This window comes from Aulonocara stuartgranti (assembly GCF_965226115.1).
Source record: "Aulonocara stuartgranti genome assembly, chromosome: 16".
Lineage (NCBI taxonomy): Eukaryota > Metazoa > Chordata > Actinopteri > Cichliformes > Cichlidae > Aulonocara > Aulonocara stuartgranti.
In genome coordinates, this window is record NC_138952.1 from 14,276,390 (window position 1) to 14,291,163 (window position 14,774).

The 14,774-nt window shown below is 39.7% G+C and overlaps 1 protein-coding gene across 1 annotated transcript; it reads left to right on the forward strand.

The window, feature by feature from the left end:
- The first annotated feature begins 1,574 nt into the window (after positions 1-1,574).
- Positions 1,575-14,681, forward strand: pfkla (phosphofructokinase, liver a). The gene is made up of 22 exons (XM_082507795.1): positions 1,575-2,038; positions 2,609-2,682; positions 3,719-3,796; positions 5,245-5,434; positions 5,573-5,738; positions 6,282-6,326; positions 6,431-6,539; positions 6,999-7,097; positions 7,277-7,369; positions 8,500-8,625; positions 8,725-8,789; positions 8,865-8,928; positions 9,033-9,179; positions 9,300-9,370; positions 9,498-9,585; positions 9,675-9,827; positions 10,380-10,544; positions 10,626-10,687; positions 11,656-11,767; positions 13,110-13,209; positions 13,303-13,408; positions 13,496-14,681. Exons 1-22 carry the CDS (start codon positions 1,954-1,956, stop codon positions 13,641-13,643), a joined length of 2,346 nt encoding a protein of 781 aa, XP_082363921.1. The 5' UTR covers positions 1,575-1,953; the 3' UTR covers positions 13,644-14,681.
- The last annotated feature ends 93 nt before the right edge of the window (positions 14,682-14,774 follow it).

Sequence of the window (14,774 nt, forward strand, 5' to 3'; positions counted from 1 at the left end):
CTCTTTAGTGCTTCTTTTATTGTCCTCTATTTATTTTTTGCTGTGTGTGTGCAAAAGCCACGCCGCATATTTTCTGAAGAAAATTGAAAACGGGTGCAATCGTTCCTTCAAAGATCTACCTGTTTTCCTGTTTTGTTACAAAAAAGAATTCAGCTATTTGTTGGTAACACATAAATGTTCCATAAATATCTATCTAGATCTCATTTATGAGATAGATAGATCTTGAGAGACAGAAATGCATGTATATTCCTGTGTGAAAGTATTAAGCCACTCCTCATTTCTTTATTTATTGAAATGTGCAAATGTTCACTGAATATATAAATTATACAAGACAAAAACAGAGCATATACAATTCAGTGTTTTGGTATGACCACATTCATTGTTCAACACAGCCTGAACTCTATTAGGTATTAAGCAGTCTTCAGGAATAGTAATGAAGTAAAATAAAAGCCAGGCTGAGTTCATGAGTGATGATGTTCCATTGTGAGTTTTCCAATCCAGGTATGATTTTTTTTTTTTTTTTCCAACCATTGGATAAGAAATCTTCTGGCTGTTATTTCATGGTAGGTTAAAATCTGGTGGTGTTTTTCTGTGTTCATAATTCCATCACTTTTGGCAAGATCCCCAACATACTGGCTGAAATACGGCTCCAAACAACAGACTGCTATAGGCACTTGCTGTTGAAGAGCTCTCCTGACCTCCTTCGTACATATTGACAGTAATTTGAACCAAAAGTTTCAGCTTCTTCACTCCATCAGACTTCTTGTCACTAATTTCAGTCCAGTTTTTGAGTATTTTTTTTGGCGTAATTCAACATTTCCCCACCTTAAGAATGATTTGTTGACAACCACCCTTCTACTGAGACCATTTCTATTGAGGCTCCAGTGAGCAGTAGATGGGTCAGCTGAAGGACCAGGTTTCTTAAGGACATAACTTTCAGATCCGGTTTATCTACTTTATATAGTATTTCTTTTAAATGTTTTTTAAAGCTTGAACTTCCTTTTTTGTCCTCTACTTGTCCCGTTTCCCCACATTTTTTCACAACACACTGCACAGCTTGCATAGATATGCCAAGTTTTCAGCTAAAACTTCTCTGGGAGTGACCTCTATGGTACAAAAACACTTTAGGTCTGTCAAACTGTGCTATCATCAGCATTTTCCATAAATTAAACTAAATAAATTGGATCAAATAATGTTATTTGTCATGCTCTTTAATTTAAAAAATGGTTCTTTGATAAGTTGGATGAGTCATAGGTCAGTGTTTAGTGGCAGGTTAAAAAAGGGGAGGGGATGGGGTGAAAAAGCAGTAAATGTCTGAAGAAAATTTTTAAGAATGACAAAGCTTGGAATACAGACAAATGAGAGGATGCTCGAGACATTTGCACGTTACTGTAGTCCTGTGGAGGCTACACTGTATACTTTATTATACCCAGAAGTTTGTATACTTTTATTTTTTACTATAAAATATTACTGAGTTGGCTTTTAAACCAGCTCTTCTCCTTCCTGTTGATAGGCAGGCTCTCAAAGTTACTTCATTAACATCTTCAGACCTGAGGTTTTACATGCTCTGTTCTGCTGCTGTATTATTCCACTGATTGCGCCTTCTTCCGGTATGAATACCTGCCCATGGTGTACGTGCTGGTTGCACTTCCTTCGGTTACAAGCCTCGGGGCTCAGAGAGAAGGCGGAGATTCTCGAAGACGAGCGAGTGGAGAAAACCGCAGCTCCGGGCGGAGCGGGTGAAAAGAGCAAACATCCCCCCTCAGCTGTATATTGTGGGTGTCACCGCTGGAAGTTACGATCTGCTGAGGAGAAACTTGCAAACGAGGAAGCGGCAGCTAGATTCCCTAGGATCAAGACACTAAGAGCTAATTTTACTCTCCCAGCCGACGGGTTTTATTTTTTCAAATTCTCTCTTTTTTTTTTGTAGCTGCGAGGAGAAGAGATTAAAAAATGTCTTTGATGGACTTAGAGAAGCTGAAGATGACGTGCGCTGGTCGGGCCATGGCAGTGCTGACCAGCGGTGGAGATGCACAAGGTGACCTCACAACTCGACAATATGTGTGGATGTAAATCCGTGTTTGTGTGGTGGGAAAATGTGGCTAGGTCGAGGGCTGAGGTGACAGCAGCTGGTAGTCAGCTCGGAATAGCAGCTGGATGAGTAGGGATCAAAGGTCACACAGTAACTACGAGTTTATAGTAATACTTGTTTACTTTACTTGCTGCAGCAATAATCTGATGTTTGCATTCGTACATCAGTAATTCTAAGACAATCCAACATAATGCACTATTGTGGAATAATAGCAGTACTTTAAGATGTGGTTGTATGCCCATGCTTTATGCCTTCACAGTACCATTTATAAGCATTTTCAGGGGTGTAAAACACTTCAATGTTAGTGCTTCTAAAAGGCTAGACCCTTCTGCCTCCCCTTTGAACTCACACAGTGTATCTGTTTCTGACTAATCAAAGCCTCCCATTGTCTATTGCTGTGGTCAGAGAAGATAACAGATAATGAAGTTTGATTACCCCATGCAGAGCTGTGATGCAACAGCCTGTGTGCAAAGACCCAAGAAGAGGAAGATCTAACACTTTTTATCCTTGATTTAGGGATGAATGCTGCCATCCGAGCTGTGACCAGGATGGGCATTTATGTGGGGGCCAAGGTCTATCTCATTCATGAGGTAAACAAGCTTTGTATGTAAGCCTCTTTGCATTAAAAAAATGGGACAATAAAGATAGTCCTCAAGTGGGACAGATGAAATGTTCTTTGTAATGGCCAGCAGGGGGCGACTCGTCAGACGAAAACTCCTATAAAATAACTCCTAAAGAAGTTTTACCCATCACTTTACAGTCACTTTCAAAACATGAATGCTGTATTTGTTTTACCTTGATTCAGCGTTATTATTTAGGGCGTGGCTAATGTATGCGGTTTCTCAGGTAGAAAAACCCGCTGGGTGGGTGACCAGACTGGACAAAGTGGAAATGTGTTTGAATGCAACTTTTCAAACTCTCTTGGTAAATAAATACAAAAGGAATAAAAGCAAGTTAGAGTTTGTTCGTATGGTGTCATGTGATAGTTTTTACATGCTCCTATATTCTTATTTTACTGTTATTTCAGCTGCTGTTCTGTCTGGTAACAGTCTTCATTTGTAGATTGGAATACTTTTTATGAGCCATATCAGACTATTTGAGCAATGTTTAGTGATTTATGTCACATAAAATACAGTGCAAAAAAATAACTTGCAATAAGGAGACAATTTTGAGTATATATTGGCTTTTTATTTTCTTTGTGGTGTTTTTCTACCGTATTCACCAAACTCTGCAATGCTAGTGACTTTTTGGTAACTTGTAACTTTTACTGACGGGCTAGACAGGCTAACCTTTATTTGATTTTAATCATTTATATGCCGTGGGTATAAAGCCAGACTTTTGAAAACTGTGTGTCTTGCAAAATCAGTCAAAATGTGGGACACTGTCTAAAGATATGGAGCAGGAGGAGAATGAGTAAACATGCTGTGCAGTGGCACTTAATGAAGGGCATCTAAAATCTGTGTGGCAAACCCCTGTAGATAAGAGAGGAGTTGAAAGTACTTGTAGTACGCTGTGTTATTTTGACTCTGGCCATCTTTTACATATAAATACAGCTTATAAACACTCTGAGATTGTTCTTTTTTCATTATTGCTTGACTGCCCTCCATAATAATTTCTTTTCCTCAGGGTTACCAGGGCTTGGTGGATGGGGAAGACAACATCAAACTGGCCCACTGGCACAGTGTGACCGACATTATTCAGCTGGTAGGTTAAACTATTACTGTGGTTAAAGGTAGCTGTTATAAGAGACGATATTCAGCACAGAGTAAAAGTTATTTTGCTACAAAACACTTCAGGAGTGGACATTTTCATATCAAGCATGGGCAGTGTGACACTGAGCCACCATACAGGACATGGACACTTAAGCAGCTAATTAAATTCAGCCATCATGGATTTTACTCGTTAAATTTATGGAGGACCTAATTTAGGAATTAATTGTCAGTTTCCTATTTTTGCTCTCTCTAAGACCCTTAAGGATCTCCTTAAAAATTCATGTGGCTTATGTCTGAAAAGAATTTGAATTTTTGTTGTTGTTTTTCTGAGCTTAAAATTTTCTCTATTTCTCTCTTTTTTTTATAGTTTTATTGTTATTATTTCATCCATGTCTTCTCGTCTCTTCTCTTCCTATTACTGGTTGTAACCTGGTAAGGAGCTTTGCTGCATGCGCTTTTAGCCTAATCAGACGCAGGCTGCACTATTGTGTCAGGCTAAGTAAACAGTCTTCCAGCCAACCCAGGTGGCCTTGCATAGGGGAGGAACAGTCTAAGCATCTGATTAATTTTTTTCAAGATTGGCACAAATAATAATTTGGATTCAAGGATGAACGGATTGGAATTTGGTGATCAAAGGTCACCGGGACATTTGTTGCCATAATTCAGACATTTATTATGACAAATTTAATACAAATATCTTAAAACAAAAGGATAAAGTGTTGACATTTATTATCCAAATAGCCAAAGGTTCCCTTATTTTTACAGCCTTTATCCAGTGCCAAATATGTGACCATATTTCACATACGTGAACTGTGTTTTGGTTGGGTGCCCACCTTGAAACTGTAGTGGCTGTAGATAAAATGTGTTCGAGCCCAGTATAGTAGATCTCCTGTGCTGCTGGGTTGAAAGTGCTGATGAAGCATCCATGTTTTAGAAGTTGTCACATCCAGATCTGAAGCGTTGTTTGCTCTCTGATGCAATTTTTATTGGCCAAACATAAATATGCTGAATAACTTTTATTAAATTCCTTCAAAACATCTCACTACATTTATGTTATGAGTCCCAACAGACATGGATGCAAACTGCAGCTTGCCTGGTTAGCAGAGTCTTTCAGTGTGAGGTAGTAATTGTAGCTTACCACCAGATTATCTGCCAGAGTATCCCGTTTGCAGGTAAATCTAATCTGTGTGTACCTGTGGTTCCCACCCTTCTATTGTTGTGTGAGTCCTCCTCCCCAGGTTTATGTTTATGCATTTTGAGAGGTCAAAACAAAAACAATTGGAGAAAAATCTAATTATTTCACAACTAGCTGTTTGAATTTTGTATCCACCAAAAATGCGAACCATTGCTTTATGAATCTCACTGATCTACAAAATGCCTGATTAAAATATTCTGTCTGCCTTAGTTTGGTTTTTGACTAGTTTTACATCTCTGCTGCAGGGTGGGACCGTGATAGGCAGTGCCCGCTGCAAGGCCTTCATGACGCGTGAGGGCAGAGTTTCCGCTGCCTTCAACCTGGTAAAGAAAGGCATCACCAACCTGTGCGTGTGTGGCGGCGACGGCAGCCTTACCGGAGCCAACATCTTCCGCAATGAGTGGAGCGATCTACTCGATGAACTCGTAAAGAAAGGTGAGTGTTGCTCAAGAAGATCAAACTACTCAGAGTGCATATCAGAAACAAGAAGTGGAGTCATTTTTTGTTGAAGTCTCAGAAACGTGTTTGGAGTTTATTTAATTTCAACACTTGTGTGTGTGTGTGTTACTTAAGGAAGGATCACAGACACTATGGCTAAGCAGCATTATAACTTGAACATCGTGGGCCTCGTCGGCTCCATAGACAACGACTTCTGCGGCACCGACATGACCATCGGTGCCGACTCTGCGCTGCACCGCATCATGGAGATAATTGACGCCATAATGACCACTGCACAGAGGTGAGCCGCTGGGTAATTCGGAACAGCACTGAAGCGCCTGGTGTTTCATAAAAGAAGCATGCACAAGGTCACTGGATAAGTGAGTAATTAGTAAATGAGTTACAGAAAGGAAGATGTGTCGAGCACACCACATGTGCTGCAGTGCTACTTCAAAGGAGCAGATTTATGGTAGTAAACATACTGCACGTAGATCAAGAAAAGATTAGTCGGCGATTAAGTAATGCCAAACATTTTGTGGTTCCAGCTTTTCATGTGTGTGTTGGGGTTTTTTTTAGTAGTTGTATTCAGTTACTTGAACAGACATGGAGTAATGCTGATGATTTAGCATTACTTAATCTCAGCCCTATCAGAGTTATCTGAATATACCTGAACAGTGAATGATTAACTCTTAATGGAATGTGGTCTTTTGCACCATTCAAGGCTTTTGGCATGACTTCCATCTTGCCCAGACTTGCCTTCTCAGACACCAGCATGTTCTTTGTGTGTTTGCTGACATACTTTGTGGAAAAGAGTCTCACTGTAACTGTTTTGTACTTCCTACAGCCACCAGCGTGCATTTGTTTTGGAAGTGATGGGACGGCACTGCGGGTGAGAGTTGCACTTTAACCCATTTTGCTATCCCATATGCACTGCAGCTGCATGCAGCTCTTGTTATGCATTAACTGTCCTTTTATTCTTTGTTACAACTTTAGGTATTTGGCTTTAGTGTCAGCTCTGGCATCAGGGGCAGACTGGGTTTTTATTCCAGAGGCTCCACCTCAGGAGGGCTGGGAGGACAATATGTGTGCCCGTCTAAAGGGGGTAAGACACAAGTCCAGACTGTATGTTAGCCCCATGCATATACTGATTTACATTCACTGTGTGTATCCACATGACAGGTTTGGCCTGTGTCGAAGTAGACGAATTGGGCATAGTGTCAGTTTAGGCATGCCATGAAAGCAGGACAGTTTGCTAATGTCATACAAGCATCTGTGCATCTGCAAGGCACTGTGCAAACCAAGTCGGCTCTGTCCAATGAGGGTCTTGCCTGTCCTGTTGCCACCTCCAGCTTTTTTTGTGTACATAGAGTAGTACAGGAAGCTCTCCCTGATTTATGGTTTTCATTTTTTAAAAGTTCCCAAACAGAGCCGTTTCACCAGATAAATTACTCCAGATGGAAATAACAGTCCTCCTTTGACTGTAGTTGTTCTGACTTTAAAGAACTTGGACACAGGTTTGTGCTTAATGACACAATAACATGTTTTACCCGTTTCCTTCTAGAGCCGCACAAGCGGGGGGTCGAGACTGAACATCATAATCGTCGCAGAAGGAGCCATTGACATAAATGGCAAGCCCATCTCCTCAAATTATATAAAAGATGTAAGTCAGACAACGCACATTAATGCAGCACTACAATCTGAATATATCAGATACTGATTTATAGATTGTTTATTTCACTCCTGCAAAGGTCGGCTGTAGTTTTTCTTGGCGACAGCTGTTGCTGAGAGCTTTTTCAAATGCATAAAACACTGAAATTCTTCCATGTGTTTGTTTTTAAGCTGGTGCAGGAGAGACTGGGTTATGACACCAGAGTGACAGTACTTGGCCACGTTCAGCGAGGAGGAATTCCCTCAGCGTTTGACAGAATGCTGGTAAGCTGAACAACAGATTTCATATTCATATAAAACTTGTAAATATTGTTGAAGTAATAAATTCAGGGACATTAACAAAAATAACTGCGTCTCAAAGCTATTCTGTCAATATTCCTGATTGTTCCTTTTGGCTGACCATTAAAATGATAATTAAACACTAGGACTGTGTGATATGACCAAAATCTCTTATCCTTATATAAGAATTCTATCGTCCGATAACGATATAAATCGCAAAAATGTAACATTTTCTGTAAATTCTGTGAATCTCGGGCAGCTCGATTTGCGTGAAGTGTTTCCAGCTGCGCGTCATGTAGCTGGAGTCGAGTGTTTTAACCGATGCATGAAACTATACATTTTTAGACACAAGTTGTTTTGTGAGTATTTATTACACAGGGTGCTGCGGGGAAAAGCCTGTTCTAACGTTTGAGTCGAAGGTCTATTTTTTAGCACCTGGCGGCTCTTTTTTACTTCTCATCCGTAAATAATCTGCTCTTTCACGTGATTCAGTTTATTTTGAAAAGTCAACAGGATCTTGAGCTTTATTGTGAAAGGTTTAAGTGGAACATAAACAAGCGGACACGCGATGGTGTTACCGTCGTTGTTGCTAACCACAACCCATAAAAACAGGCGCTTGTCCATAGTGTGGTTATATTAAATATAAGAGAAATAGAGAACTTTAAGAAATTAATATAGCCACTGCAGTGACCATCAAAATGATGAAAAAATATTGCCGTAAACAGTTTATTTTGTGACACCACGAAAGAAACGATAGCGAAAAATGAAATGATAGACGTTTTTATATCGTCATCCGATATATATCGTTATATCGAACAGCCCTATTAAACACTATTTAACACAATGAACCTGCACTACTAACAAGTGGCCACAATCAGACTTAACACAAACTGATTACACGAAGAAAACTAGCACAGGATGAGTTTCTGTATGTGGCATAATACACAACAAGATGACCTGATACCGATAATAAAATAATCTATTGATGCATACTAACAAAGGCTGCCTGAGTAGATTTAAAAATAAATAAATATTCAAATTAGTATGAGGTTAATTCCCAGTATTCAATGTCAGTGCTGTCTTAATTGCACATATATCCAAACACGTGTTTCCAGAGCAGCATATTGGGTGTGGAAGCGGTCGTCGCCCTCTTGGAGGCTTCTCCTGAAACCCCCGCCTGTGTCATCGGCCTGTCGGGCAACCAAGCAGTCCGCCTCCCTCTGGTGGAGTGTGTGGAGATGGTGAGTCTCTCTCCTGTCCTCGTGTAATTTATTTGTAATGAACAGAACAGGTCAGAAGTGAGATGCTGAGCTCTGGTTTTACTGCACCACCCTTTGCAGACTAAGTTGGTGCAGACGGCCATGAATGAGAAGAGGTTTGATGAAGCCATTAAACTGCGTGGAGGGTGAGAGTTTTGATTTATGTCACCTTATTGTTTTTATTGCAAATTAAAAAAACTAAACTAACGATGTACTTTTAGGAGTTTTGAGAGCAACTGGAACATCTACAAGAGTCTCGCTTTCCACAAGCCTCCTCAGTCTAAGGTAGGTCTGGAGGACTTGTAGACAGTTTAAGCCATAAATGATGTGAAATGATCCCAGGATTTAATCTTGGTGTTCTCTTTTATGTCTGACTTATGCTTCCTCAGAGCAACTTCTCTTTTGCTATTCTGAACGTGGGAGCTCCGGCGGCAGGAATGAATTCTGCAGTGAGGTCGGCGGTGAGGTCAGGGCTCTCTCATGGACACAAAGTCTACGGGGTCAATGACGGCTTTCTGGGACTTGCCGATGGAGCGGTGAGGCTGTAATTTTTTGTTTTGTTTGTTTGTTTTTTAACACTGAAGGAGATTTTAGCAGTTCCACAGTAACCTGTGTGAGACTGAAAGGAAAGTGTTCTTCAACCTGTCTGTCTGCAGGTGTTTGAGATGGAATGGCACAGTGTGGCTGGATGGACGGGCCAAGGAAGCTCACTGCTGGGGACAAAACGGTGAGTGTTTCACTGATATGAATCACTTTACCTGATCTTAAAGGCTTAACCTAACGCAGCAGTGGCTTAGGTGTTACGAGATTTTGCCATACGCTGATGACAAGTTTTGTTTAATTTCCTTCTTAAGGACTCTTCCCAACTCTCACCTGGAGAAGATTGTGGAAACCATCACCAAGTTCGAAATCTCAGCTCTGCTTGTAATAGGAGGGTTTGAGGTATAACAAGCACAAAAGTGTCAAATCTAAATTATTCGAGCCATAAGTTACCGTGTTAATATTGACCTGTATGCCTTTGACTTTCAAAGGGGTACCAAGGTGTGCTTGAGCTCTACGAGGCCCGGACTCACTACGATGAGCTCTGCATCCCCATGGTCGTTATCCCTGCTACCATTAGCAACAACGTCCCGGGAACTTTCTTCAGTGTGGGTACAGACACTGCTGTCAATTGTGCAATGGAGGTAGGGCTCAGCAGAAATATATTTTTGTATGGCTTTCTGTACAAATGTTGTTCTTTGCAGTGTTAAGTTTGAAATCACAACTGCTTTGACCTTTAAGCTGTTTAAAAGACTTGAGTTTATTTAATTTTTGTTCATTTTTATTATAATTTTGCATATAAACCAAATAGAAACATTTAGTGTTTGAGATGTTATCTTCCAGCTTTGAAGACATGGAAAATGAAACGGTGCGGTACAGTTTATCACTCTAAACCTATATTAATAGCGGACACTCACAGGTTACATTGCTAGGTACTCCTGCTCACTGGTTCATTAATGCAAATATCTTATCTGCCAATTACATGGCAGCAATTCAACAGGCATGTAGACATGAGGATGGGGGGAAAAGAGCATGGTTGGCATGGTTGATGGTGCCAGACAGGCTGAGTATTTCAGAAGCAGCTGATGTAATTGGATTTCCCAACAAAACAGTCTCTAGAGTTTCAAGAGAATGGTGTCAAACGGAAAATATCTTAAAATATCATATTACAACCAAAGAATCAAATTCTTCTGCAGAGTTGTGACAAGATCAAGCAGTCTGCCAGTGGGACCAAGAGACGAGTGTTTGTGGTGGAGACCATGGGTGGGTACTGTGGATATCTGGCATCCGCTACTGGCATAGCAGTGGGTGCTGATGCAGCCTACATTTTTGAAGATCCCTTTAACATCCTTGACCTTAAGGTAGAAGAAAAAGATATTGTCTAAAGTCATTTTTGTGATGTTCACAGCACTGTTTCCTCTAATAATGTGAACTGTTTGCAGACAAATGTGGAGCACTTATCTGAAAAGATGAAGAAAGATGTCCAACGAGGTCTAATCCTGAGGTACGTAACATTTTATAGAGTGAACTAAATTTAAACAAGTGACAAATTAAAGGAAAAAGCTGTATTGCATGTATCCTTTTTCCTACAGTGAGGGCACAAGAGGTCACTGAATAGTTTGATAAGTCTAACAATTGAGGAACTCATGCAGCGATTTGACGGATGATCTGATATCCTCGTGTTGGTGTTGTTCCCAGACCATCATGAAAATGTTGTTCCAGGTTCAACATTGCAAGTGACCAATCACATTGTTGTGACGTTATTCCTTTGCGCGCCAAGCCATTCGTGCATTTATGAAATTCCAATGTTGCAAGGACAATATCAATTCTGCTTACTGTTTATTAAAGGGTTACGGTTAGGGTTAGGGTTAGGGTCAGGGTCCGTTGATCGGCGGACAGAGGCGGTTTCACGCAGCTTAAGTACAGTTTTTTGTTTTACGCCGGTTTTTCCCGAAGTCTCAAAGGTATGACGTCACAACATTCTGATTGGTCACTTGCAATGTTGATCCTGGAACAACATTTAGTATGATGATCTGGGAACAACACCAACACGAGGATATCAGATCAACCCGATTTGACAGTCACCCAATCTGAGCCCAAATGAACAATGGGAGATTTAAAATTGACATGTTAGGCAGCGCTCACAGGACTGTCTTCAGGTAGAACAGTACAGCTAAGTTTTAGTTTGCAGCTATTTACTCATAGAATAGAAGATGTATTATGTATTTTGACTTCATTATTTCACTCTATGTTCCATGTGAAGCACACAAATTGTTGAATTGATGTATTTATAGATAGATTCAAATTGTGGAAATTAGTTTCCTGCCCATGCAACCAGATACCGGATAAGCAGCAGAAAATTATGGATAATTATTGTATAAGTGCCACATCAGTTTTTATAATTGTCTAGCTGAGCCTGCATCCAATAACACTGTGGCACTCCTTTGTTGATCATGTTCTCTGTCATGACAGGAATGAAAAATGCCATGAAAACTACACTACAGATTTCATCCATAAGCTGTATTCATCAGAAGGGAAGAACATCTTTGACTGCAGAGTCAACGTGTTGGGACACCTCCAGCAGGTATGGATCAGTTTTCCAACTTTGAGTTGTAGTCAAAAGCTTACATAGACTCGTCATGGGAATGATTGTTTTGTGCTTTTAATGATTTCTTTGAGCTGTTCTGTTTTTATTGATTGTACAGCATCTTTAACAACTTAAAAAAACAAAAACAACAATTAGGTGCATGTGTTTGAATTATTTTTAGATTTTTTTTAAATCAACATGCTAGACAGTGGTCTCGGGAATGTCTTAAGGTTGAATGAGTTTCAATGTCTTGCTAAATCAACTTTACTACGCTTTAAATTAACACCCAACTGCAGTTAAAAAAGCTGATGAAAACATCCTTGAATATTATCATTTTATTTCTGGTTTATGCTGTCCTCATGTTTGTCTCCAAATTTCAACTATTTAGCTATTGAACTGAGATTAAGTTGAAGAATTTGGAGGTAGTCCTCGTCCTTTATTACTCCATTCACTTTTTGCAATGTACCAGTACCACTGTCAGCAAAACAGCCCCAAAGCATGATGCTGTTAGTGTTCTTAGGTTCAAAAGTCTGACTTTTACTCCTCCAAATTTACCTTTTCATTGTGGCCTAAAAGGTCAATCTTTGTCTCATCTGACCATAAGTCTTTTATCCAGAAGGCTTTTGACTTGTCCATGTCAAGTCTGAAGGTGTCAATTTTGGAGAAAGGGCTTCTTTCTTGGCCCATATCCTTATAGTTCATAGTGTTGTAACATTTGAATCACTGTAGACAATGATGCTGGTGTTCCAGCAGTTTCCACTTCATAGCAGGCTTGAGCCTTGGTGGTTCCTGCAAATCCTAACCAATTTCCTCTCATCTGAGGTTGACAGTTTGGATCTTCCTCCAGACCATATAGCTTGAACTGACGATCTTGGAATCTGTGGTTGGTCAGAAATGGCTCCAAGTGACAATACTTCTTAGATCGTCACTAAGTTCTTTGGACCTTCCCATTGTGCTGAGTAATGGTCAATCCAATGACTGCTGTCAAACAAAAACCTTTTTATTCTAGCAGAGAAACTACCACTGTAGTCAATCATGATCATTGACGAGATGCTAATAGTCCTTGACCTTGCCAAGCTAAAAGCCATTTTAGAACCTTTTGCACATATATATTTGAACCTGTGTGTACAGTTTTGACCTTGTGTGGAGAGAAAATCCAAAAATAAATTCAAACGTGTGCACACAATTCGTCATTCCTGGAAAAACAACAGTTGAAAGAGATCATTAAAAGCCCCAAATCAACATGACATTCATGCCTGTGATGAGTATATTTAAATGTCTGACCTCAACTGCAATTGGCATTTTGATGTGATAATTTTGTTCTCGGTTTGGGCTGTAGGGCGGGGCACCTTCTCCCTTTGATAGAAATTTTGGCACGAAGCTGGGCGTGAAAGCTATCGAGTGGCTTTCAGAGAAACTGACTGAAAACTACCGACAAGGTAGGTTTACTGCAAGTCGTGGATGGCATTGATAGAACATGAAGCAATCCTGAGTCAAACATCAGGTGTATTGACTGAATTTTTTTCCACCAGGCCGAGTGTTTGCCAACTCACCAGAAACAGCATGTGTCATCGGCCTTAACAGGAAGGTTGTCTCATTCACCTCTGTCACTGAACTGAAGGAAATAACCGATTTTGAGTAAGTAATACAAAAAAAATCTAAAATATGCTGCTTTTGGAAAACACATTGTCTTGTTTATTAATTATTATCCTTTTAATCTCCAAGGCACCGGATGCCCAAGGTAGAGTGGTGGTTAAAACTGCGGCCCATGCTAAAGATGTTGGCCAAGTACCAAACCAGCTTCAATGAATATGTCCCAGGAGAGATTGAACATGTGACTCAACGCTCCATCAGCATTGACAGTGGATTCTAAGCTCTCTGTAAAATGGCAGCATGCTTTGCACCTTTTAGCTTTTATCCATCATTTTTAATTCTCATCATCACATATCGTATGTAACCTTTCTTCACAAGCTTGGGCTTTCAATTTGACTGCCTGACTTCTTGTTTTCACGTAAAGATATTTCAATGCTTTCCATCAAAATGCAGAACTCCCTTGCTCTGCCCTCTGATATATCAGTTAACCTGATGGATTCAGAGGTTTTGTGTGCTCCTTCTTGCACTAAAGTTGCTTTTATTTGCTCAGAGAAGTTCTGGTCATGATCCAATTTGTGCCCAGACTTTTTTGTTTGTGCTTAGGGGGCATACTGTATGGGCACAATAGGTGGCGGGACCTTTACTCCATGCCCATCTCTTAAACTTGAATGACCATGAATATACTTTCTAAATGCCAGCACTGATCTCACCTGTGTACCAGTATTTATTTGACAAGGAATTCAGCACAAATGTTTTCTTATTGTGCCAAAATCCAAGGGAGGCTTTGTATATTTAAACCACTGCTCAACAGACAGTCATAAGTGCCACTGAACAAAACATTTTATAGATTAACTAATGACTGTGCCATGAAACAAGACTGTATGCAAGGTGTTATAAATGCTTTCTCTCCAAAATCATGAGTGAATGAGCCAGAAATCATATGATAAAGGAATCTTTTTAACAGTTTTATTACAGTTTTATTAATATTTTATTAGCTATAAATAAGAGCTACTAAATGTTTATTGAGATACTCTTATATAATCTTATTTAACACATGAAATGTCTGAATGTGACCTGAAATGGCCAGTTAAGTGTCTTCGTTTGTTTTTTTTTAATACTGTTCGACTGAAAACTGCTTCTGCCTTTTAAACCGAACAGCAAACAACAAAATATGAACACACACCTGTAAACAAACTAAACTTCACAAAAAACTATTTCACATGAACAATGAAATCTGTAAAGAAATATGAACTTACGTGTGTATTATTGTCTCTATATCTGTCTTAAATAAAATTCTATTGAACTCTATTAGAAATCAGTTAATTGTTGTTTGAATTTTCACTTTAGGTTAAACCTGCAAATTAATAATGACTGCTCAACAGAGCAAAAAATGTGTTGCTATTTCAGCTCC

Coding starts and splice junctions, on each gene's coding strand:
- pfkla (XM_082507795.1), top strand. CDS start 1,954: ATGTCTTTGATGGACTTAGAGAAGCTGAAGATGACGTGCGCTGGTCGG. Junction 2,683..3,718: donor AGGTCTATCTCATTCATGAG/GTAAACAAGCTT, acceptor TCTTTTCCTCAG/GGTTACCAGGGCTTGGTGGA. Junction 7,098..7,276: donor CCTCAAATTATATAAAAGAT/GTAAGTCAGACA, acceptor TTTGTTTTTAAG/CTGGTGCAGGAGAGACTGGG.